The following is a 24029-nucleotide window of genomic DNA, read 5'->3' on the forward strand; positions in this document are numbered from 1 at the left end:
GACAATAACGTCTGAGATGTGAGGCTAACTAGTAGGCATTGAATGTGTTGAGTGAACTTCGCGGTGAGATTGGACTGGCGTCGGTGCGGCGTCTTCTTACGTCGGCTCGGCGGTGGCGCTAGCCTGGTGTGTCTTCGAACCGTCCGCGGATTGGCGGGGCAGCCGCACGAGTTAATGCCAACCTTTCGAAGTTGACTGACCGGTGTGATGTCGACAGCGTAGGACACTACACAAATATTAGCGTTTCAGTACAGTCACACAAATTAACTCGATATTCATTCTGTATACCGGGTGTCCCGAAATTCTTGTTACAAACTTCTAGGACTTGTAGAGGGGACAAGGTAGAAGATACTTTGAATTTGATCCCACGTCCTGAAACCTATGGTTCCTGTACTACAGCTATTTGCAAACACTTTGGTAAGACAAGCACTTTTGCAAGTAATTGATTAGGCGTGAGCAAGTACAGCACTTGTTTTACAGTTCCACTCTTCGCGTACTCGTTGACGGGTTCTCTCCAACGTGATGCAGTTGGGCCTCTTGCAGTTCGGGTGTGCAGCGTCACCTTGGAGCACCACTGTCACACCTGTTGACGGTGAATGTACCCTTGCGCAATTGAGGCTGAAAGGGCATGCGATGGTGTTGGACGTTGTGGAGAACGACTTTGATAAAGACGACGAGCAGCTCTTCCACTATCGTGAGCTTCGCCATTCAGTAGGAACATGACTAGAACATTCACGAAAACGTGAATGAGGCTCGAACCAGGTCACAGGGGTAGCACAGACGTCAAATGACATCAACCGATCCGACGTAACCATTGCCCTACGATGACTGCCCTGTTGCATACCTACCTAGCAAGTATGTTTTCAAACGGCTGTAGCACGGAAACGGTACGTTTTAAGACATAGGGTCCTATTCAATATATTGTGTGCTCACTCCCCTCTTCAAGTTCTAGAAGTTTGTATCGGGAAATTCCGAACGCCCTGTAAAAGAAAAGATTAAGCTTTGGGTTTTTCATTCGGAAATCGCATTTGAATGTTAGTTGTTTGTGAGAACATCGTGCAAGGCCTCTTCTTACGAAGGAAGTATGTCTCCCACCATTGGTCGGAATTCAATGGCGGTATACTCGTAGCCTGTCGAATGGTACTGGACTCTATTACTCAATTTCTTTCATCTTTACCTGTTCCCGTTTCTCTAATACGTCGGCGTTGTTCTACGGGTTTTGGTAATGTTAGTAACATTGGATGGCCAGTTGCCCTCACTGACGCCACCACAACGCCGGGTTGGAATCTGCGTACCTGACCTGCTACTTCTAGAATAAATCTCTTGTTCACTGCGGGAACGTTTTTAAATATATGTGTGGTATGTATATGACGCGATACGTGGGTACCAGCGCGGTATTTATCTAACTGGATGTGGGAAACCGCCTAAAAGCTGCCGCCAGGTTGGCCAGCTCACCAGCCCTCGTCATTAATCCGTGAGTTGGAGTTCGTGCAGGGCTCACTCACCTCCTCAAATTCCGGAAGCAGCTCTTTGACGCGCTCGGCTACCAGGGGAGTCACTTACTGAATGCCACGAAGGATCTAAACGGCCACATGAGACTAGCGCCCGAGAGGACAAAAAAATGGTTCAAATGGCTCTGAGCACTGTGGGACTTAACATCTGTGGTCATCAGTCCCCTAGAACTTAGAACTACTTAAACCTAACTAACCTAAGGACATCACACACATCCATGCCCGAGGCAGGATTCGAACCTGCGACCGTAGCGGTCACGCGGTTCCAGACTGTAGTGCCTAGAACCGCACGGCCACGCCGGCCGGCCCGAGAGGATAGACATTCTGTTCCTTCTGCCATGCAGGATCACTGACAGTAGTGGACTTGGTTGCGGAAAGGCATGGATGGTGTAACGACGTTTGGAGCACGACGGTTTGTCAACATCACGTTCGCGATTGTGAGTTCGTGCAGAGAGAGGCGCGCTGACAGTGCTACTCCAAATAACAATACTGGACACATGAGTGGCGTCGCCTCTCTTTTCACACGAATCCCGTTTCTGCGTACGGCATGGCGATGGGCGCATCCGAGTGCGAAGGATCTGAGGAGAACGAATGTTACAGATTCCTTTCACCATCGTTATGCAGATGCAGCACCAGTGTGATGGCATAAATGACGTTCGGTTCACAACACAATCACAATCACCAGAAGCTTTGGGCAGCAGAAGCTACATTTTTGAGGTGTTAAAGCCGATGTCTGTGAGCTATCTTGGACTTGTCTGCCACGAAATCTTTCAGCAAGATAATAAAAGAACTTATTTTTCCAGTGTTCTCCTGATCTGTCTCAATACAGAGGTTGCTTGACTATTATTGTTGCCGGCATGTGTCACCCTATAAAGATATCTGCTGATGGGTAGGCGAAAGACTAGCACTCCACTACCTGAGGCTAAGCACTACGTTTGATGAACTCCTGCATAGAGGTGAAGCAGCGTGGAATGATTGATGTAACTGTATCTGCCATCCTAACTCACTTTGACTCGACGCCAAGTCGGGTTAGAAACATTCTTCCTGTCAGAGGTGGCTACTTCCTGACAATACTCGTATTCGGCTTTCTGTATACTTCCTAATCACTTACAAATTTAATCGCATATTCTCCCTCCTATTCTTGAACCAAAACAAGCAAATTTTCATTATTTACTGTCATTCCTCGGGCGGCAACTTTAATGGTGCGCAGTATAATTACAGACGACTACACGCTACTTTTTTTTTTATAAATTCCAATTTTATGCTTCAGTTCGTTTATTGGGATTCGATACTCATAGAAGCACATTACGTAACAGATCCAACTAGCGTTTTACGATAAATCCACAACTGACAGTACCCAGAACTGGTCTTCAAGAACTGATCTGATCGAGCTGATCCTGTGAAAGACGGATATACCCGTCGTATTGGTGTCGACACATTCTGCACTTCAACCACACTTTCAGAACATTGTGAAAACATACTTTGGCTCCATTCTTGTATAATGCATTAATACAAATTAAACTAGAACATCCGAACAGTACATCACAATATTGCGAATTTCGTAATTTTAATCGTCTTTGAAATGAGATACGATTGCGTCTTATTGAAAACTGGAATGCAAGAAACCAAAAATAAATAACAATTTAAATAGCATGACAAATTCTGAACTTACGAAATATGCAGAGTGCTTCTATGACGCTGGTTTCAGGGATGAAGCAGATGGACAAATATGCCAGATTGAAATAAGGAAGCCAGGTCTGGATTACGAGGCCAGACGAGTAGTCAGATGACACTGCCCGAGCAAAGCGAGAACCTAGGAATCGTTCCTTGAACAACGTAATAACCGGGTTAACTATATAGGTAGTTGCTAAATTTGTGGGGTAGACAAATATGAGTAAGTAGGAGATCATTAGAGCTGTTAATCATGGGTTTTGATGAGTATTGTGTACGTTGTAGTATCCTGAGTGTCTGACTGGTAGCTTTCCGCGCGAAGGCGCCTCCTTATTTTCTGAGTAAATCGATGTTAAAGTTCTATGCGTACCTCCTTTACTCACGACGTTAACATTACTTTACCCAAGCGAGGGTAGCGCAGCTGCTACGATCCAGGGTTACCACGCTGGCTGTATGGTTACGAATCCTGGCCATTTCCTTTTTTTCACTTTCACCATACAGAATATTGTTAAATAGCACCTGTAAAACTATTCAAAAGTTGCCATTTTATCCGTATTCATTTCATTAATAAATCAATCATTAGAGCAAACTTTCTTCAAAGGTGTATTTCCTCAGTTGCAGAATAGATTACAGAATCGTTTTACTCGCTGTCACTTGCGTCGCTTGCTGTGCTAGAAGAGAGTTCCACATGGTATTTGTCGTAGAAGCAACTGAAACACAAAATCGTTGAGCAACACACTTATGTAATGGAAGCTGCAGCCTCGTAGTCACACGGATTTTCCAAAAGCAATACAGGAAAACTCAGTTCGTTTAACTGAAAAACACTGTTCTTTCTTCGATCAATTTCGATGCGAAGCACGAGTGTTTGATCGTTCCTGTGAAAGCAGGTGCACCAAACTGAAGCAAAGTTAAATAATATTTCTATGCGCTCTTCCCTTGATGCGATCGATCTGTTAGTCTTTAGCAAGTCAGGACCGTTTTAAATTTTTCGTTAAAGTTTTAACAAAGGTCTAAAAATAAACATCTCTTGGAAGGGAAAGTGGAGTAAGTTTTAGTGCGATAATTATTTTGGCACAGCTGCATGCCTATCTTTCATCTACAAAGACTTGATAGCCGAGTGTTAATCAGTCTGCCCTCCCCACGAATCAGTATGGTTTACAAATTTTTCGTGTCACACGGACATACGAACGGCACATTTTAAAAATTTTTCGTACAGCACTTTCGTGAACTTCCCTGATTTCTTGCAGGTCAGGATTACATATGTTAATTATAAGTCATTTTATCAACACTGTTTTGAACTGTCCGACCAAATTTCACGAATGGTTCTAACAAACGTAAGAAAACATAAGGGGATCTCTTTTCCAACGCAGCAATAGTACACTGTGCTGTGAAGAAATGACAAATCTTGTTCAAATGATTTTTTCGCTCCTCGTTCCGCATTGGATCTATTGTACGACAGATGGTACTGGCAACCGGTGTGATCAGTACTGATTATATAAACGAGATCAGAAATAGAGATGAGTAATTTCGTCTGTATCTGGTAAGACATATAGGAAATGATATTCTGAATTTCGGTTACACGATAAATCAGTCTAATCTACATTACAATTACGAACAACTTAAATTGGAAAGAACACATAGAAAATATTGTGGAGAAGGCTAACCAAAGGCTGCGTTATATTGGCAGGACACTTAAAAAATGTAACAGACCTACTAAGGAGACTGCCTACAGTAAGTTTGTCCGTCTGCTTTTAGAACACTGTTGCGCGGTGTGGGATCCTTAACAGATAGGACTGACGGAGTACATTGAAAAAGTTCAAAGAAGGGCAGCACGTTTTGTATTATCGCGAAATATGGGAGAGAGTGTCACAGAAATAATACAGGATTTGGGCTGGAAATCATTAAAAGAAAGGCGTTTTTCGTTACGACGGAATCTTCTCACGAAATTCCAATCACCAACTTTCTCCTCCGAATGCGAAAATATTTTGTTGACACCGACCTACATAGGGCGGAACGATCACCACGATAAAATAAGGGAAATCAGAGCTCGTACGGATAGATATAGGTGTTCATTCTTTCCGCGTGCTATACGAGATTGGAATAATAGAGAATTGTGAAGGTGGTTCAATGAACCCTCTGCCAGACACTTAAATGGGATTTGCAGAGTATCCATGTAGATGTAGATGTAGATGTAGAACAATGAGATTAATAAAAAAGAATGTACATGTCAAAGATTCGTACCCATACCGTCAACACGGTAGCCGTGAACTGTAGCCGCTGCGCTACTCTCGCCTGGAGGAAGTAATGTTGACGTTACAGGTACAGAAGGTACCCATAGAACTTCAACATCGATTATCTCAGAAACTAGGAAGGGGCCTTCGCATGAAAGGCCGCCAGTCAGTCACTGAGGATAGGCCCCTCTACGACATACCTGAGGCTCATCAAAATCCTTGATTAACAGGCCCGATGATCACCTTGTAAGATGTACGTTGACATCATGAGAGATCCTGTTCCGAAACAAACTCATTCATTTTGTCTGAAGCTTCTTCTGTGGGGCGGTATGAGAAGTGTTTTGGACCATAGACACGTCGAGAATCAAGAGCATTTCATGATAAGAATTCTCTCTGTGTTTGACATTTTCAAAGAGCGGCGGGGTTGTTCGAACAGGTACTACAAAAGTTTCTACGACGATGTCATGCATTCATAGAATCTGCTAGACGCCACTTTTAAGAATGATTATGAGTGTAGTAGATATCGTGCTAGATGTGTGGGTAAATGCATAATTATTAAAAATGTGACTTCTTGTTTCTTTACTATCGTTAAGAGACCAACGGTAAATGTGCAGTATTCTTATAACTTCGATTCAGTCGTTTCCATACTTCGTTGTGTTAAGTTGATACATTTACCATTTTCCGTCATCGCTGAAAGTTTTTCCCATCATCACCGGAAAATCCTGCACAGTTGGACATGTTTCGGCATTATGATCAATTCCGACGTTTTATGAAATATGAATTGATGTCTATGGCGAAGAAGGCACTAAGGTAACATGCTACTTCAGACGTATTGTGGCTCACGTTGGGTGTCAAACGTGTGGTAACATGCTATCCGACTCGTGTTTCATGTCCCACGCTGGACACCACGTGGGTGCCAAAAATGTGGTAACATGCTGTACTACTCCTGTTTAATAACAAATGCTGGACGCAAGAAATGTGGTAAATCGAAACTGTGCTAAGATATAGGGAATCCTTACAATGATTTCTTTGTTGCTGCGCGGCAGGCTTGATGATCGTTGATCAAAGCGAACGTCATTTCTCTGGTGATATAAAACTTCCAATATGGGAAATACATCTGAATGACTAAGAGGTGAACATGGATAGCAATTTGAACATCAATTAATTAAAATGAGGAATATACACAAAGAGATCGAGGCATCTTGAACCTCAGGGCTCTTTGACTGGACTGACGTGGCACAATGTCTGTTTTTTTTCCATCTTGGGCTTTGTAATATTAGTAATTTTCGCCTAACAAACATTAATATACGCTCAATAGTAAACGCCCGATGGCCTAAAGTTATCGAACAATTGTAAAGTAAAAGAAGTGAACCATCGCATAGCAGCGACAGAATCTATTATTCTTTACCGTTCTTGTGCGGTGCCTGTAAATCTCTATGTACATGTATCGATTAATGATATAAAAAAAGAATTCTGTTGTTTCAAGACAAATGAGGCATTTGGCGCCTCACCTTTTACTGTTTGTATTCCATGAAAGGCGGACGCGGACTTGCTGCGTTCCGCAACGATATTTTATATTTCATGTGAAAATATTGAGTGAATATGCTAATTGTTATTTTTCCAATCAGAAAACATGTAATTTCTTGTAACTGAGTACGAACAGACAGCATCAAGAGGACATTTTGACTGTTATGTATAAAGTATTTAACCACAATGGTCATCTATTGTAATTTAATATGAAAAGGTACGTAGCATTAAAAAAAGTGTGTTAAAGATAAGTGTGCTTATTTTAGTAAATTAACCTTGATGATTTCCATCTCCTCATTTACTCAATTGATAATTATTTTGTGTTAGTTCATCACCAGAAATTACGATCACGCTGATGGGCCGAACGCAGTATGAGGCAGAAGGAACATTATCGTTTTCCTATTATTTCTGAACCAATTTTTTTAAAATTGTGTAGTGTTGCATTTCTTTTAAAGTCTATAAATCTTCTGGTCCCTTAGTGTTGTTCCGGGTATGACTACATCGCGAATATAAAAATGCACAGAAATGACAATGTTTCTCTTATTCAGGTATTTAATGCTCAACGTATGGTATTATAATAGTGTAATCAATCCCTGATTCTGTTGCCAAGTGGCCCACCAAAATATTCACTTTTTCGACATTTTTAAAAAAAATAAAATAACAATTCTTTTTCTTTTTGCCCCCCAAGAGCAACGCTACAGCTTCTCGAGCGCTGAAACTTCGTCATCTCATCTTATTAATCTTGTTTTTGGCTGGCGATGTCTCAATGCCAGTCATTAGGCGATTCCTCCTGGGCAGTTCTTCTCAAATGGTTCAAATGGCTCTGAGCACTATGGGACTCAACTGCTGAGGTCATAAGTCCCCAAGAACTTAGAACTAGTTAAACCTAACTAACCTAAGGACATCACAAACATCCATGCCCGAGGCAGGATTAGAACCTGCGACCGTAGCGGTCTTGCGGTTCCAGACTGCAGCGCCTTTAACCGCACGGCCACTTCGGCCGGCGGCAGTTCTTCTCCTCTTCCTTCCTTGTCCCAAGCTGCCAGTCTTCTGACACCACCTGAAAAGTCCCAAAATTCTTGTGTTAGAGGCCACCTGCTGTTTGTCCTTCACATTTTATCACAGCGCCACATTCCATGAAGGTCCAACCTTCGTCGCCAGCCTGACGAATTGCCGCGTGCCTCTGACAGGCTTCCACGCTTAAATGGTATTGAATGGCGACAGGATGGCTCAACATGCTCTTTACCTTTCTCAAGAAGGCGCCAGCTTAGCAAAAGGATGTGTTTTCCTAGCACAGAATGGCAATGAGAGAGCAGTCTGCCGTGCCTTTATTGGAAGAATAGTTCCGGCATTTTTCATATACTACTTGACAAAAGTAAGGACAAGATGGAAGTATGTGCCACTGAGAAGTTGGATTCCCATCCTTTACTGGCACTACAACCAGCACCATTATGAGATATCTAAAACTAAGAAGTGGCGCAGTCTTCTTCCATGCTTTTCAATCTCCGAAGGGGCTATCCTATGATGCTGTTGATCTAGGAACTTACTGTATAGCGGATAGAATAGGGAGTTTAGCTTATCCATAATCTCAGGGTTGTTGCTGAGACTGGAGTATTTTATTCTACGAGGAGTTTCGATAAGTATTGCAACACAATTATTTTCTCGACAATTTAGCTTGGAGAAATGCAGAATTTGTTGCAGGATAATGTGGAATACTCCCGTTTCAGTTTCACGAAGTTCTGGTAAGTGGCAGTCCTATACGTATCCTTCAAAATGGCGTCTGTAAAGGAGCTGCGTTCCAAGTAGAGAACTGTTATTGAGTTTCTTTTGATGGAAAACCAGAGCCTTGCAGATACACATAGGCGCTTGTAGAATGTCTACGGAGATCTTGCAGTGAACAAAAGTGCGACGAGTCATAGGTGAGGCGTTTATCATCGCAACGAGGTCGGCGAAACCTGCCCGATCTCTCGCGTGCTGCTTGGCCACTCACAGTTGTGACTCCAGAAATGTTGGAACGCGCATGTATTCTCATTCGAAGTGACCGACATATCACAATCAAATACCTCGGTCCTCAACTAGGCACATGTGTTGGTAGTGCTGACACATTCGTCCATTGGTTAGGGTACTCAAAGCTGTATGCCTAAACGCGTTACAGAAGACCATAAAGAGCGTCGCAGGATCAAGTGTGTGGACTGCTTGCACGTTATGAGGCTGACCGTGACAATTTTCTGTCGACTACTGTCTCAGGCGATGAAACATAGGTTCATCACTTTGAACTGGAAACAAGATTGGCAATCCATGGGTGGCGCCACACTACGTCTCCTCTGAAGAAAAACTGCAGAGACGTGCTGTCAGCCGGTAAAGTGATGGCGACGGTCTTCTGGCACCCCGTAGGGTCGCCACAAAAACGCAAATGAACCTTCTCTTTCCCATGACAACGCAAGGCCTCCCACAACTCTTCATTGGACTGTTCTTCCTCATTCACTGTATAGCCCGTATCTTGCACCTACCGACTTCCATCTGAGTGGCCCAATGAAGGATGCATGCAAGTGGATAACGGGAGCGCTATTGATGAAGCAACACGTTGGCTGCGGCCTCAACCATTAGAACGGTACATGCGGGCATAAAGGCCGTCCGTGTAAGGTGGCGTAATGCCGTTGCATTTAACGGATATTATGTTGAAACATAATGTTTTTTTTAGTAAAACGAGTGGGAAATAGTATGGTGTACTGGAATCTAGAATAAAACCAACCTGCTTTCAGAAAAAAAATGTATTGCATTACTTATTGAACGCACCTCGTACATGCAGTATTCACTGTGTTGATCACAATTTATAACCGCAAAGGGGGGCCCAGGGAGAGACTTGTGTCAAGTTGAAAATCTGAGGCAATTAATGATGTGCTCTTGGGAAGTGCAATTAATATTACATTGTCTACAAAAGAGAGAGATCTATGTTCCACATACACAGCGTAAGCATGTTACTTGTGATTAACATGGCATATTTCTTGTACAAAGAATTAGATTTGAGAAGATAAGACTCCTTCGAGGATCATTAGACGGTCACAAAACAGGTGTGACGCATAACTGATTCTACATTAATGTGCACCGCTCATCAACCCAGAGGCTGACATGAACGTTACAGTAATTTCTTAGTCCAGCTCCTATTAGTAATTTCCTTCCTCTGTTCTGAGAGCTGACCGTTCCAGCTATTTACAGCGGAGACAAACTATTCAGTGCATCAGCTCATAATCTGGACATCTCTCAGTGAGAGATTGTGTATATAAATTTCTTTGTCGCCAGTCTATGTTCGTTTACCAGCCTTCTGTATAATTTAAAAGTGTCGAAACAAATAATATATTTCGCTCTAACATACAGGGAATCGTGTTCGCATCTGTGTTTGACTCATGGAAAGCACAAAGTTTGAAGTCGAGTAATCTGCTGTGCTTCTGCAAGACTTTCTTTATGCAAACGAAGTACAGCTGCATTCCATGCTGTGTTTTACACTCTGCATAAATAACTGAAAACTTTATGCTATTCCGCAATGCAGTTGTTCTGCAACGACTGCAATCAACTGGATGTCACTTAGGTGACTTGCATGTCGCTAATCAGTTATCCATCCAGGGAAAGGGGAGCTACAGTGTAACGTCGTATCCTGTTGCTATCCTATTACGTCCTTCATCTTCGTTCAGATATTCACGTTCCCTTTAACATTCCAGACATCAACATTGCTGTTATTCTCTTTTGGGACAGTTACCCTCCTTGAGTTTTGGAAATAAACTGCTTTAGTGGCTACGAAATTGTCTGAAATGCTCTCACCAGTACGTATACGGCCTCTGCATCCCGTTTTTAAGGCGAAAAACACTTTTTTCGAATATTTCGCCAGATCCCAAAACTTGTTTTTCAGATTACAGTGGAATTTCGTAGCGTGCTGATGACTGCTCAGTCACATCGAAAATAAACGTAATCCATGTCTTTTCTAGAGGCTGATACTTTAAAACTGTGTTAATCGCCCTGGAGCTGTAAAGTCTGTTTAAATGAAAACGCATTTATCAAAATCAAGTGATAACAGCCATTATCTAATCCTTTACCTATACACATGACAAGAAAACTACAAGTATTCTCACGCCACGCTTTTAACACATTGCGAGGAATGCATTAAATGATATATCGAGATTTACTTGAACGCTGAAAAAAAAAGTTTTAAATTAGGACCACACTGCTGGCAATGAACAGTGAAATTATACCAAATTAATTGTTTTCGAGTTTTGCTCTTATTTGGCCAAAATAAACGATATCTTCTCTATAACGATGATCCACAGAGAAGCATATCATCATATGCTGCTTATTGCAAATAAAAGATGTCAGTGACTCATTGGGTGGCACTCCATGTTTCTGATAAGAAAGCTAAAAATATGGAATGAGATGTAAGTTCTTTGTAACTCTGTTCTAAGAATTTGTTCTAGTATAGTTGAAGAGGTTTGGAATATACAAGGACGATTTTAAATTTTAAATCATTCTTACAAATTAGGAGGCTCATAATCACATTTGTTGTTGGTAGATTGTAAGTTCCACATATCATCCACGTAACGATTATTGGAAATATATCTTTATGTTTCAATCTTTTGCTATATACACCACATTAGTATTATACCTGGTTAAGTAATTCTTGAATTTCATCTTCAACTACACAAAAATATTTAGCAGCTTGTAGTACCTAATGTCATGTTCCGAACTGAAACACACAACTCGTCAGTTAGGATCGAGCAACGGACTTGAAGAAAAAGAAGTAGATCAAGGAGCCGAGGGAGCTTCTGCTGGTGGATCGATTGGAAAGAGGTGATATTTGTCATTAATTTTCAACCAAAGTCGATAAAATACGACACAGCTAATCCAACGAGCCCAAAGAACAGGTCACTTTACAAGTAACGAGCCCATCTGTTCTGGTAACAGTTTATGGATAGTGAATACACAAGCCGCTACTTGTACGAGGATCTGAAAATAACGAACGAGTGATGGTCGAAACGAGTCAGCTGTCAAGAGATGCAGTTAATCATGTCTGGCAACAAACCTGTTAAAACATAATATCAGTGACGATATTCTCATTTCAGACTGTATCACTTTTTCAGAATATAGTTATAGATGCATTAATTTGTAAGAAAATGCTTCATACAAACTGAATGTTTTCTTTTCTGTGTATGTACTCTGAATTTCTTTGTATATTGTTCTTGGAAACGATATACTTGTAATTTATTTCGATTGTTGTTTGTATTATTATTGACACAGCTTGTTTCCATTCATTTTCAGTGGAAATACGTGTGTGCAACTTGCAAGATATCGACTGTCTCACGAAATACGAAGGTAAATTGATTTATAAACTTTTATAGTCTTCCCGAGGGCGTAAAAACTGAATTAGTGAAAATTATGTGCCGCAAGATACACGGTTTGCAATACCTGTCCTTGTTCAGAAATGAGAAAATGACTGAAAAAAAACAAAAAAAAAAACAAAAAACGGACTGAACGAGTACGGAATCGGTCGAGATATAGCCCTTCACGTAAGGATATACTGATTCCAGACTTTTATTATTGCAGTTGCTGAAATGGTTCAAATGGCTCTGAGCACTATAGGACTTAACTTCTGAGGTCATCAGTCCCCTAGAACTTAGAACTACTTAAACCTAACTAACCTAAGGACATCACACACATCCATGCCCGAGGCAGGATTCGAACCTGCGACCGTAGCGGTCGCGCGGTTCCAGACTGTAGCGCCTAGAACTGCTCGGCCACCCAGGCCGGCGCAGTTACTGAAATATTTTCAGCACCAGTACTATGTACTACAATATATCGAAATAGTTCTTCTATAATGTTTGCTTAGATGACACGCTGTGCGACAAGTGTATCCGGTTGTAAGAAGGATCGCAGGACCCATAATAGAACCACGGCCTACGTCACTGACGTCAGTGTTACGAAAATGTGAAATGTACTTCCTGTTCACGCGTCTATCTATTTAATGGGGAGAGAACATCTGCTTTTCAGGAATGGCTACGGTTCCCGCAGGCAACGCACATGTGAATACCATTTCGTTCTGTTAATTCATTTCATACGCATACAGATACAGTGGAGTTCAGCTTGATGCTGTATACCTGTGAGTTTCAACTGACGTTTATAATGGTAGTTTTAGGAGTAAATAAATACATTACATTTAATGTAAAAAGCATTGTAAACACAAACTATGATTTAGCACACAACAAACTTGAAAATTTTAATCTTAGCACTCACAGTAAAGAACGTCATACTGAAAATATAATATTACATTTTTACGTCACTTCAAACGTGAATTGCCGCCATCTGTTACTATTTAGGTGGAAATGCTCTATAATTAATGAATAAATAAAATTTCTTGACATCGAGAAGATATTCGACACAGTCCCGTACATTCCCTTCGTAAACAAGAAACCTTCATATGAAATTTTTCGAACGGACGTGCGACTGGATTGAAGAATTCCTAGCAAGCATAATTCAGTATGCAGTTATTAAAGGGGACACATTTTCAAAGGCGAAGTAAAATCGAGTCTTCCTCAAGGGCCATTATTTTTCGTAATGTTCCATGAGGTATTTCGCGTGTGATGCTGCTGTATACAGGAAGATGCAAACCTAGAAAATTGTACCGGAATGGGGGAAGACCTGCAGGTGACCGATTCTTGGCGCAGGTACTGGAAGTTGACCCTTAAAATAAACAAATGGAAATGGAAATACTCATATCCATAAGATATCTAGGAATATGGGTACAGAGCGATTTCAAGTGGAATGACCATATAACACTAATCACAGGTGAGGCAGATTCGAGACTGAGATTCACTGGAAGAACCCTCAGGATGAGTGGTTCAGCCACAAAGGAACCGGCATACAAAAGCCTCGTCCTATCATTACCTGAATATTGGTCATCAGTCTGGGGTCTGTGCCAGATGGGATTGACAGAGAGGGAAAAAGGAAAGTTCCAAATAAGAGCAATGCGTTTTGTTACAGGTTCATTGATAAGCTCGTAAGCACTACGGAGATGCGCAGGCAACTCAATTGATAGACGCTGCAATAGAGACGTTCTGCATCATGGCGTGATTTGCTGTGCAAATTCCAAGAGCACACGATCTTAGAAAAGTCTGCCAATACGCTGCGCTCTCCTGTGTATACGTCGCTAAAATCTGTGGTGCAAGCCCGTGACCGGGCTATTGGACTGGCTGTAGATAAAGTGCAGACTTTCTTCGCCCCGGCACTGGGACGTGGAGGGTGGCGTGCCACGTTCTAGCAGCGGGGAGGATACCTAGTACTCCCACTTCTATCTGGGATTGAACCCAGTACCTCTAAGACTGAGTTATAGTGCTCTAGGAGATAGCATATGTATAGGATGAACATTAATAAAGTCGACAAACTGCGGAGACGGATTCCTGACTGGTAATGGAGGAAAAAAAGGTCCTGTGAACATGTGTCCGGAAATGGAAGGTGTGATTACAGCGACAACAAATCATCCCGGAACACAGTGCAGAGTTGCACTGCATACATGTCACAACAGATGTTCAACGCGGCCTTCATGAAATGCACGTTGATGATGCCATAGAGGTTACTTCGTCGGCAAAGAGGACTGATGACAGAAGTCACATAATTGTGATGGTCTGGTGCAAAACTATCGACAAAATCCTTCACATAGAGGGAAATCTGCTGCTGATAATCCCTGCGCTCGTTTCAGGTGACAGGTACAGTATGTTGTTTATGGATTCTTCCGTCTCTTCTTGATAGAACAATTCCATATTGAGGGTTGAATAACACTTAGGCGGTTTTTTGTTCTACTGATTTTTATTTGTATAAAAATCAGTAGAACAAAAAACCGCCTAACTTTTATTCAACCCTCAATACGGTATAGGATACACATAAGCGTACCTTGGCTTACACCATGTTGGTGGGTCACTTGTCTGGAGCTTATACTAGGGTTCGTCTCAGTGTACTGTAGAATCCGCTCCTCCAGATCTGATGAAGGCACAGTCCACTGCCTCCCTACACGTTCATCCGTCTGGAAAGACCTGCGATTACACAAACGCCCAAAAGGGGCTTGAAATGTTGTGTGATGCGGTTGGCGTCTGTGAGGGTCTTCTGGTATAGCCGTGCTGCCTCTTGACTGTTTCTATCTGCTTGACAGTACACAAACACCATCTCGGTTTGTTTCCGACATGAATAACCCAAGGAACACATAGCACATGGTCAGAAGAACTTTCATTCGCCAGCGCCATCTAACGTGGCAGAGATACATTTCCAGACACATGTTCATAGGACCGTTTTTCCTCGATTTCCAGTCAGGAATCCGTCCTTGTAATTTGTCGGTTTTATTAATGCTCCGAAACAATGCGTTCAAATTGATACAGGAGGTAGAGAACATCAAATCAGATATATTTACAAGTTGTATAGTTTAATTGCCGTCTTTAGCAACTGTAATAAAAGTCTTATTCAGACCAGACGCGTTTCACTTTATTTTAAAGCGTCTTCAGTGGTCAGGTTTTATGTTTCTTACACTCAAACTTATGAGAGGACAGTGCACACGAGTATAAATGTGTTGAGTGCAATGAAAGTGCGGTGTGCAAGTGCAAAAAGTCAACACATACACGTGTAAGACGAAAAAGACTGGAATAAACAACAAAAAAACCTAACAAGTGAAGTTGCTTTAAAATAAAGCGAAACGCATATGGTCTGAATAAGACTTTTATTACAGTTGCTAAAGAAGGCAATTAACGTATAAAACTTGCATATGGGCGACTGTGGAAAAAGAGGCCAAAAAACAGAGAAGACGACAGATATATTTAGTTAAGGTATATAATGTTCTTGGCAGCATATTCAGGTACTAGGAACGATTTGCACAGTAGGCAGTTTAGGATGCTAATTGCAGCAGTGGCATACACAGGAACTGCTCGAATGCTCGATCATTGGCCTGTATGTATGCAGTATCCGTCCGAAGATTCCTGGCATGGTATCGGCAGCGACTGCACTTCTAGCTTCGAGGTGTACCTCTACTACCACAACTGTTTCATACACAAGCTGCTTCATATTCCCCCAGAGAAAAAAAACCAGACACGTGAAGTCAGGTGACATGATTGGCCAGGTCACAGGGCCACCTCGGTCATTCACCGATTCCTCACATCAGCGTTGAAATGGACTGTCGCCTCATGTTGCTGGAGCTACATCCTTTGTCTAAAATTCAGAGGTACATCCAACTAGTATAGTCAACCACCCGCACATAGAACAGTTTTAAACGTCAGTACACATTCCCAGTCAGCGACACCACCACAACGCTTTACGTCATCTCCATCAACACAATGTTTGCTAACATTAGAAGCTGACTTTAGAGACCATGTGTTTCTTATCGAAATCTATTCGTTTCGATGTGTTCTACATTCTGTATTATAATGAACGAATAGATAAGGAACAATATATATATAACAAAATCGAATTTGAAATATAAGAAAGGAAAAAGGAAAAATAAGAATTATATGGCTGCGTGCTGACCAATTACAGTCCTTTCCTGTAAAATTGATTTATTATTTCTATGCAAGTACCCCTCTATTCCACTGTACCCGACATGTTTGTCGTGAGATGATTCAGCCACTCTCCTGACATTTAAAAATTTATGTACATTTATTTTTCCGTCTCAGCAGCTTATTTTTTTGCAATATTACTAACTTCGACCTTTGTGATAATCTCTAGACGTATGTTGTTTAGTAAGCGTCATATAGAAACTACACATTAGACTGGCAAATGGCTCTGAGCACTATGGGACTTAACATCTATGGTCATCAGTCCCCTAGAACTTAGAACTACTTAAACCTAACGAACCTAAGGACATCACACAACACCCAGCCATCACGAGGCAGAGAAAATCCCTGACCCCGCCGGGAATCGAACCCGGGAACCCGGGCGTGGGAAGCGAGAACGCTACCGCACGACCACGAGATGCGGGCTACACATTAGACTGCTGTGATAGTATTCTAACGTGTAGTATCTGCATGACATGAGGGTTGTGTACGCAACTACTCAGATCTGAATATGATCACATATGAACGAAACTAGCCGTATTTTGAAAAAAGAGAAAAAATGTGCAATTGAGATCGAAAAATAAACGTTGTATAAGTTTTTAAACTCCTCTATGGTGTAGAAGGACTCGTTGAGGGGGAATGTTAAACATGTATTTTAAAACATTTCTCCTGTCCGTCAGTTATATTATTTCCATGAGCAGATTACAAAGAGTTTTATAGCTCATTGTGCCGAAATCAGATCCGTTAAAGAGTAATTCAGATCGCATTTCCTTCTGATGTTGTTACGGCAAGTGAAAGAGAAAAAGAGAGATAAGTCCCTGCCCTCGAAAATTTCCTTCCTTCATGCTTCCTCTATGTTATCACAGATGACGTGTCACTGATCTCATTTGTACTAAGACTATAGTAGACGCGAGATGCCTAGTTGCTTCCGGCGCCCTGACTGGAACGCGTAAGTTCCGAATAATGTTCACCAACCTACAATCTCCCCTGCGAAGAAAACAGCATGTACGTCGTGAGTCCGTTGTCTTGAGGCTGTAATAAACTGTTATCGAGGAACTGGCATTGTACACATAATTACATTTTGAATGAGTTTGTTTAAAAGGTATGCCACTCGTTTTTTATTAGCGGAATAGGAGAAACTCCACAATTACAGCCTGCTTTATGAATCACAAATAACTTCCATTCTTCACTTTTTCATAGAGAATAAACCAAATAATGAACTGTGTGACTAGTTCTCGACTATATGTCCAAAAACCAGAGATTGCTCGAGGCTGCCGATCGAGCTTTGGTCTTACTGAGGAACCACCTCGCCCACCATCCGAGCTGGACGCGACCTGAAGATCTCCGAAGTCCTTCATCTGCCTTTTAGTGTAGCACTTGTTTATTATTCTGCTGGTAATAAACGCTTTTGAAAAAATGGAATGATAGACTGCTATTGAAAGATGCTTTTATACGTAATGCAGGTAAATTAACTGTTTAGGCTCTCTAATATGAATGACAGAAGATTATAATTTTGGCGCGCTACTTCCGAACACAGCAGCCAATCGCAGAAAGGCCCACTATTTAGACCGTCTTTCTCGAGATACTCGTAGCGAATAAACCACATGTCACCGGTACCTTACACCATATTCCGCCATCTTCCCACTGCTACCTTCTTGTCTAAAAAGAGCTTCTTGTAGCTGAATATCGTGGCCGTAAAGCCAGAAATATTACTTTGTACTTGTGAATATCTTTGTTACTCTCAAACTAAGACGAATTATTGATAATAAATTTCATAAGTGAATAGATGTATTGTGAGGCGGTAGATCGTATTCCTAGCTACCTAAAGAGATGGTTGTGAGACGAATGTGTGTAAACGCCACGCATAATTGTTATCACTTTCTTTTGTACAATCAATATTTTTGCCTTAACGTCGCATTCCTCCAGAACATTACCCCATAAGACGTCAGTGAATGAAAATGACACCACTGAATGAATATGTGAACTTAATGACTTCTATATCCCTAAACTTGGCAATTATTGTCATAGCATAGGTAACAGAACCTGAACGTTTTAGCAGGTGTGCTGTACGGTTTTTCTACTTTAAGTGACGCGTACCTAAGAACTTTGAGCTTTCTATTTAGTTTTAGTATTATCGTTTATATACCAGGTTAAAAGCAGTTTGGACAGTTTTTAAAGTACATGACTGGATGAGTTGCCTTTTTCCAAAGTTTAAAGCTGGTCAATTTCTGCAAAACCAATCGGTAACTTTCGCAGGAACTTTACTTGCAATTTTCTTTGTTGATGCTTCCTTACTCGGCTTCATAACAACGTTTGTATCATTTGAAAATAGAAGCAATTGTGCCTCTTGATTCCAATAAAATGTCAGATCATTGACATGAAGCAAGAACAGTAATGCGCCAATCATCGAGCTCTGTGGGTCTACCACAATAATTTCTAACTATTTAAAGGACGTAGCGTCCCTTTTTGTATCTTAGAAAATGTTGTAAGGAGTAACAACGGCATATTTCAATCTGCCTGTGAAAATATAATCTATTACAGATGCATTACATAAGTGAGTTAGGACGTTCCATATTATAATCACAAATTTTTAGTGTTTTAGAGGAGATAGTGTAACCTCCCCCTTCCTAATCGACCTATTGGACTGCGACATAATCGACCGTGATCGCATATGCCAAATGAAATTTTACAGTGCGTAAAGTTGCCATTGCAGAAGGAAAATAACACCGGTTAGGAGGGGGAAAGTATACAACAGACTCTTCTGAAGGAAGAATCTATTCTAAATACTGATAATAATATTGAAATTGGTGGAATTTAGTGCAGTCTATCACGAACCGCCCAGGGGAGGGGGGGGGGGGGGGGGGGGAGGGGGAAGGGTAACACTTAATGTTTTGATACAAAAAATTTTGATTAGCAAAACAGGGATAATTAAACGGTCGTCAGCCCACTAGGCCAATGAATATCCAGAATCTCAAGAAAGATAATGGCAAAGGAAACTAAGCAAATGATCACTGGCGTGGCAACAAAAGGTTGTTACACTTTTCCATGACACAACAGTTCACGAGAAAATAAATAAATCAGAAAGGACTGAGTTTGCCATTATTTAATCTGGAATACTAAATTTTGAAAGTAAAGTTAAATGAAGTTGCTGGTTAAATAAGTGACCGACTGTAACCGAAACACTGTTTCGTAAAAAATGACTTTCAGTAACCTCAGCATAACGTAATGCAAAATTTGGGAAAAGGCAAGCAATTTATTTTTAATTTTTGAAAGACTGAATTGAATTTAAGCAAATGAGTAACTGATTTGCTTTTAACACAACAATAAGATACGTATCAAGTCAGCAGAAGTCACTCGCTAAGCTAAATATAGAATAAATTAAACTGCGCAGTCTTAATTTGTGCCGTATCTTTAGTTATTAGATTTTCCAGTGAAATTTTATGTTACTTTAAGTGAGTGAAGTTCATACTCAAAATTGCAAATTAGTTAAGTCTTTGTTATGCAATACAAGAATGAACAGTTACTGATGAAGCAAAATTTAGATTAAAACTGGTCATTAGCAAACAAACAACACTGGCAGTAAGTAGTCAATCAATTTTCAATTTTTTACGACACTTGGTGATTGCATGGAAAGAAAAGGGACCCTACTTGATAATAATGTCTGAGGACAATGACAACACAGATGCCCTGCAAGTTTTAACTATTGCAGGTTGTTATTCGCGAAAGTCAAACTTTGTGAAAGAAATGCCACTGGGTAATGCCTCTACAGTATTAGTTATGCCCTGTCACTTAAGAGTCTAATGATGTTGTAACTGTACGAATGACGAGCGCTGCAGCCAACGACCATGCTGAGCTGCCGCTGGTTGAGAACAACGAGTCATCTCCTGAGTCATGGATAATTACGGGACAGGCAACAGTTAAAATCAGTCTTCCTCCGCATATTCACTCCTACCGTGCTCTCAAAACACGCGGGTTAACGTAGTAGGTGGCCTACACTAGCGTGATCATAGCTGCATACCGGGTCTGAGGGAGCGCCCAACAAACGCTTCCGCACTGTTTCATGAACCAGGCTGCTCTGCTTCCTCTCTGCTCGCAACGCGACAGAGACTCTCCATATGCAAAGATAAACATCGGCGCAGCTACTACCACCTCGTCGTTGCTACTGATATATTAAAGTAAAATTCTCTTGGCTATTAACCTGCAATTTACAATATTTACTTAATAATTACAATCAATTATATGCATTCACAAATAAATACACTATTACATCAATTATATACTAAATACAATTTCTATAATAAAGCCTACAGATTCATAATTAGAAGTACAGTACAAGTTGTCACAGATATTAAAGGGCGAAAAATTTTGGATGGTGCAGAAGGTATTTTAACTGCATTTTCGATGTTACAAAAGTATCCAGCCCATATCAACTTTAACTTTTTAGGCTCATGAACTTCATTATTTTAAATGGGGATATGGCATTAATTTTTATTTCACTAAATGTCTATTCTCTCCTATTTTTAAAAAAGTAATTATTATAAATACCTGCTACACATGAATTGTCCTTTACGTTGATCCCGTTCTCTATAACACAACTAATGTCATCTTGTATGGCTTCTTTCACCGTCTCGTTTTTAACAACAGTCGACTCTGGTTTGATTTTACTGTCTGATCTTTCAATTTGAGACAAAATGTGCATAATCCTGGAGTTTTTACAACTTACCTCAATATGTTACAGTACTCTGTATAGCACGGGGGCATTTATGAATCAGTAGCTGCTTTGGCTGTTTTGTACCAGTCCTCTCTTCATTATGAATAGACTCTGATACGTGTAGTAATCCAAGATTTATTTAATAACTTCCCATTATTACATTTAATTATCTTTTTAGCAAAATTACTTTCGAAAAGGGATAAAAACTCATTAAGAAATTTGTTCAGTTTGTAGTTAGCATTAGACTCATTGCAAACTTCACCACAGTCAACATATTTAAAGCTTTATTTAAAATCCTTGGCTTGTTTGTCACGGATCAGGCTTTCTGTTTTCTCAGAGTACTTCCGAACTGTGCTGCACCTGACAATCAGTTTAGCACAGGATGGGAATGCATCTCTTTATCTGCTACAAACATTATCTGCATAGGTACTACTATTTTGAGAAACTCAAGTACAGAAATGATAATAAATTGTAAGTGACTAACAGTATCTCTAGATCACCTTTTCTGTCAGATTCCCTGAAGAAATTTACATTATAATCACCACGGATTAATAATAGCTTTTATTCTGTCTGACAGAGAGCACAATAACGCATTAAAATTTTTCATGAAACTTTTCCAGTTACCCAATTACTCACAAACACATTCTCCTACACTATATAATCGAAAGAATGCCGTCACCCTGTATGTCAGCTGCGCGGCAAATCTGTCACGGACATTTCAACCCTTCTAAAGCTGCCCACTACGTTACCATCCATCATAAGTAACGCCAACAATGAAGTGTGCAGGAGATGGTGTTGGTATATGAGGATGTTTTTCCTGATTATTGCACTTAAGGAAACGCTAAATGCGGAAGGATGTGAACTTTACAGCGTTGTGTACTGCTCACAGTGGAGGAACAGTTCGGAGATGATGGTTGTTTGTAACAGCCTGAAATTGCACCTTGTCACAAAGCAGCATGTGTGAGGCAACGATTTTTTGATAATAACGTTCATGAAATGTACTCGCTTGCTTCGAGTCGCCACATGAACGCAATGGAACATCATTGGGGTGGGTTAGAACATCGGCTTCTCCGCCAGACTCCAGCCTCCACAAAATATTCTCTCTGGTTTCAGCTGTTGAGTAAGAATGGACTACCAGTTCTCCACAGCCATTCAGACACCTCATATGAAACGTCCCCAGCAGAGTCCAAACCGTCATAAAAGCAAAGGGTATCACATCCCATATTAATGTCCACCAATGTCCAGATACTTTTGATCAGTTAGTGCCTATTCTGATCTATATAGAATTTACTTATTTCTACATTTTTGTATTTATATTCATTTTAATGAACGTGCAACGATATGGATTAAACTAAAAGAAGACTCAAAGAATGGGGCATTCCTAGTCACGCGTACAACAAAATGCAAACCGCATTGGGCATTGTGGGTGAAAATCCTTACTCAGAATATTCAGAGAGCCAAAGTTACGAAACAGTTCGGGAATTAAACTTTCTCCTATATACACTACTGGCCATTAAAATTGCTACACCAAGAAGCAATGCAGATGATAAACGGATATTCATTGGACAAATACAGTATACTGGAACTGACATGTGATTACATTTTCACGCAGTTTGGGTGTACAGATCCTGAGAAACAACCACCTCTGGCAGTAATAACGGCCTTGATACGCCTGGTCATTGAGGCAAACGGAGCTTGGATGGCGTGTGGAGATACAGCTGCCCATGCAGCTTCAACATGATGCCACAGTTCATCATGAGTAGTGACTGGCGTATTGTGACGAGACAGTTGCTCGGCCACCATTGACCAGACGTTTTCAATTGGTGAGAGATCTGGAGAATGTGCTGGCCAGGGCAGCATTCGAACATTTTCTGTATCCAAGAAGGCCCGTACAGGACCTGCAACATGCGGTCGTGCATTAGCCTGCTGAAATGTAGGGTTTCGTAGGGATCGAATGAAGGGTAGAGCCACGGGTCGTAACACATCTGAAATGTAACGTCCATTGTTCAAAGTGCCGTCAATGCGAACAAGAGGTGACCGAGACGTGTAACCATTGGCACCCCATACCATCACGCCGGGTCATACTTCAGTATGGCGATGACGAATACACGCTTCCAATGTGCGTTCACCGCGATGTCGCCAAACACGGATGCGACAATCATAATGCTGTAAACAGAACCTGGATTCATCCGAAAAAGTGACGTTTTGCCATTCGTGCACCCTGGTTCGTCGTTGCGTACACCATCGCAGGTGCTCTTGTCTGCGATGCAGCGTCAAGGGGAACCGCAGCCATGGTCTCCGAACTGACAGTCCATGCTGCTGCAATCGTCGTCGAACTGTTCGTGCAGATGGTTGTTGTCTCGCAAACGTCCCCATCTGTTGAGTCAGGGATCGAGACTGGCTGCACGATCCGTTACAGCCATGCGGATAAGATGCCTGTCATCTCGACTGCTAGTGATACGAGGCCGTTGGGATCCAGCACGGCGTTCCGTATTACCCTCCTGAACCCACCGATTCCATATTCTGCTAACAGTCATTGGTTCTCGACCAACTCGAGGAGCAATGTCGCGATACGATAAACCGCAATCGCGATAGGCTACAATCCGACTTTTATCAAAGTCGGAAACGTGATGGTACGCATTTCTCTTCCTTACACGAGACATCACAACAACGTTTCACCAGGCAACACCGGTCAACTGCTGTTTGTGTATGAGAAATCGGTTGGAAACTTTCCTCATGTCAGTACGTTGTAGGTGTCACCACCGGCGCCAACCTTGTGTGAATGCTCTGAAAAGCTAATCATTTGCAT

The 24029-nt window shown here is 41.3% G+C and overlaps 1 protein-coding gene across 1 annotated transcript in view; it reads left to right on the top strand.

Moving 5' to 3' along the window:
* The window catches only part of LOC126481786 (sodium channel protein Nach-like), a 130537-nt gene that overhangs the window by 75663 nt on the left and 30845 nt on the right, over positions 1-24029 (top strand). Inside the window, exon 6 of the mRNA XM_050105777.1 lies at positions 12245-12298. Coding sequence (XP_049961734.1) covers positions 12245-12298 — 54 coding nt within the window. The remainder of the gene's footprint in view (positions 1-12244; positions 12299-24029) is intronic.

The sequence above is a fragment of the Schistocerca serialis genome, chromosome 1, assembly GCF_023864345.2.
Source record: "Schistocerca serialis cubense isolate TAMUIC-IGC-003099 chromosome 1, iqSchSeri2.2, whole genome shotgun sequence".
NCBI classification, from domain to species: domain Eukaryota; kingdom Metazoa; phylum Arthropoda; class Insecta; order Orthoptera; family Acrididae; genus Schistocerca; species Schistocerca serialis.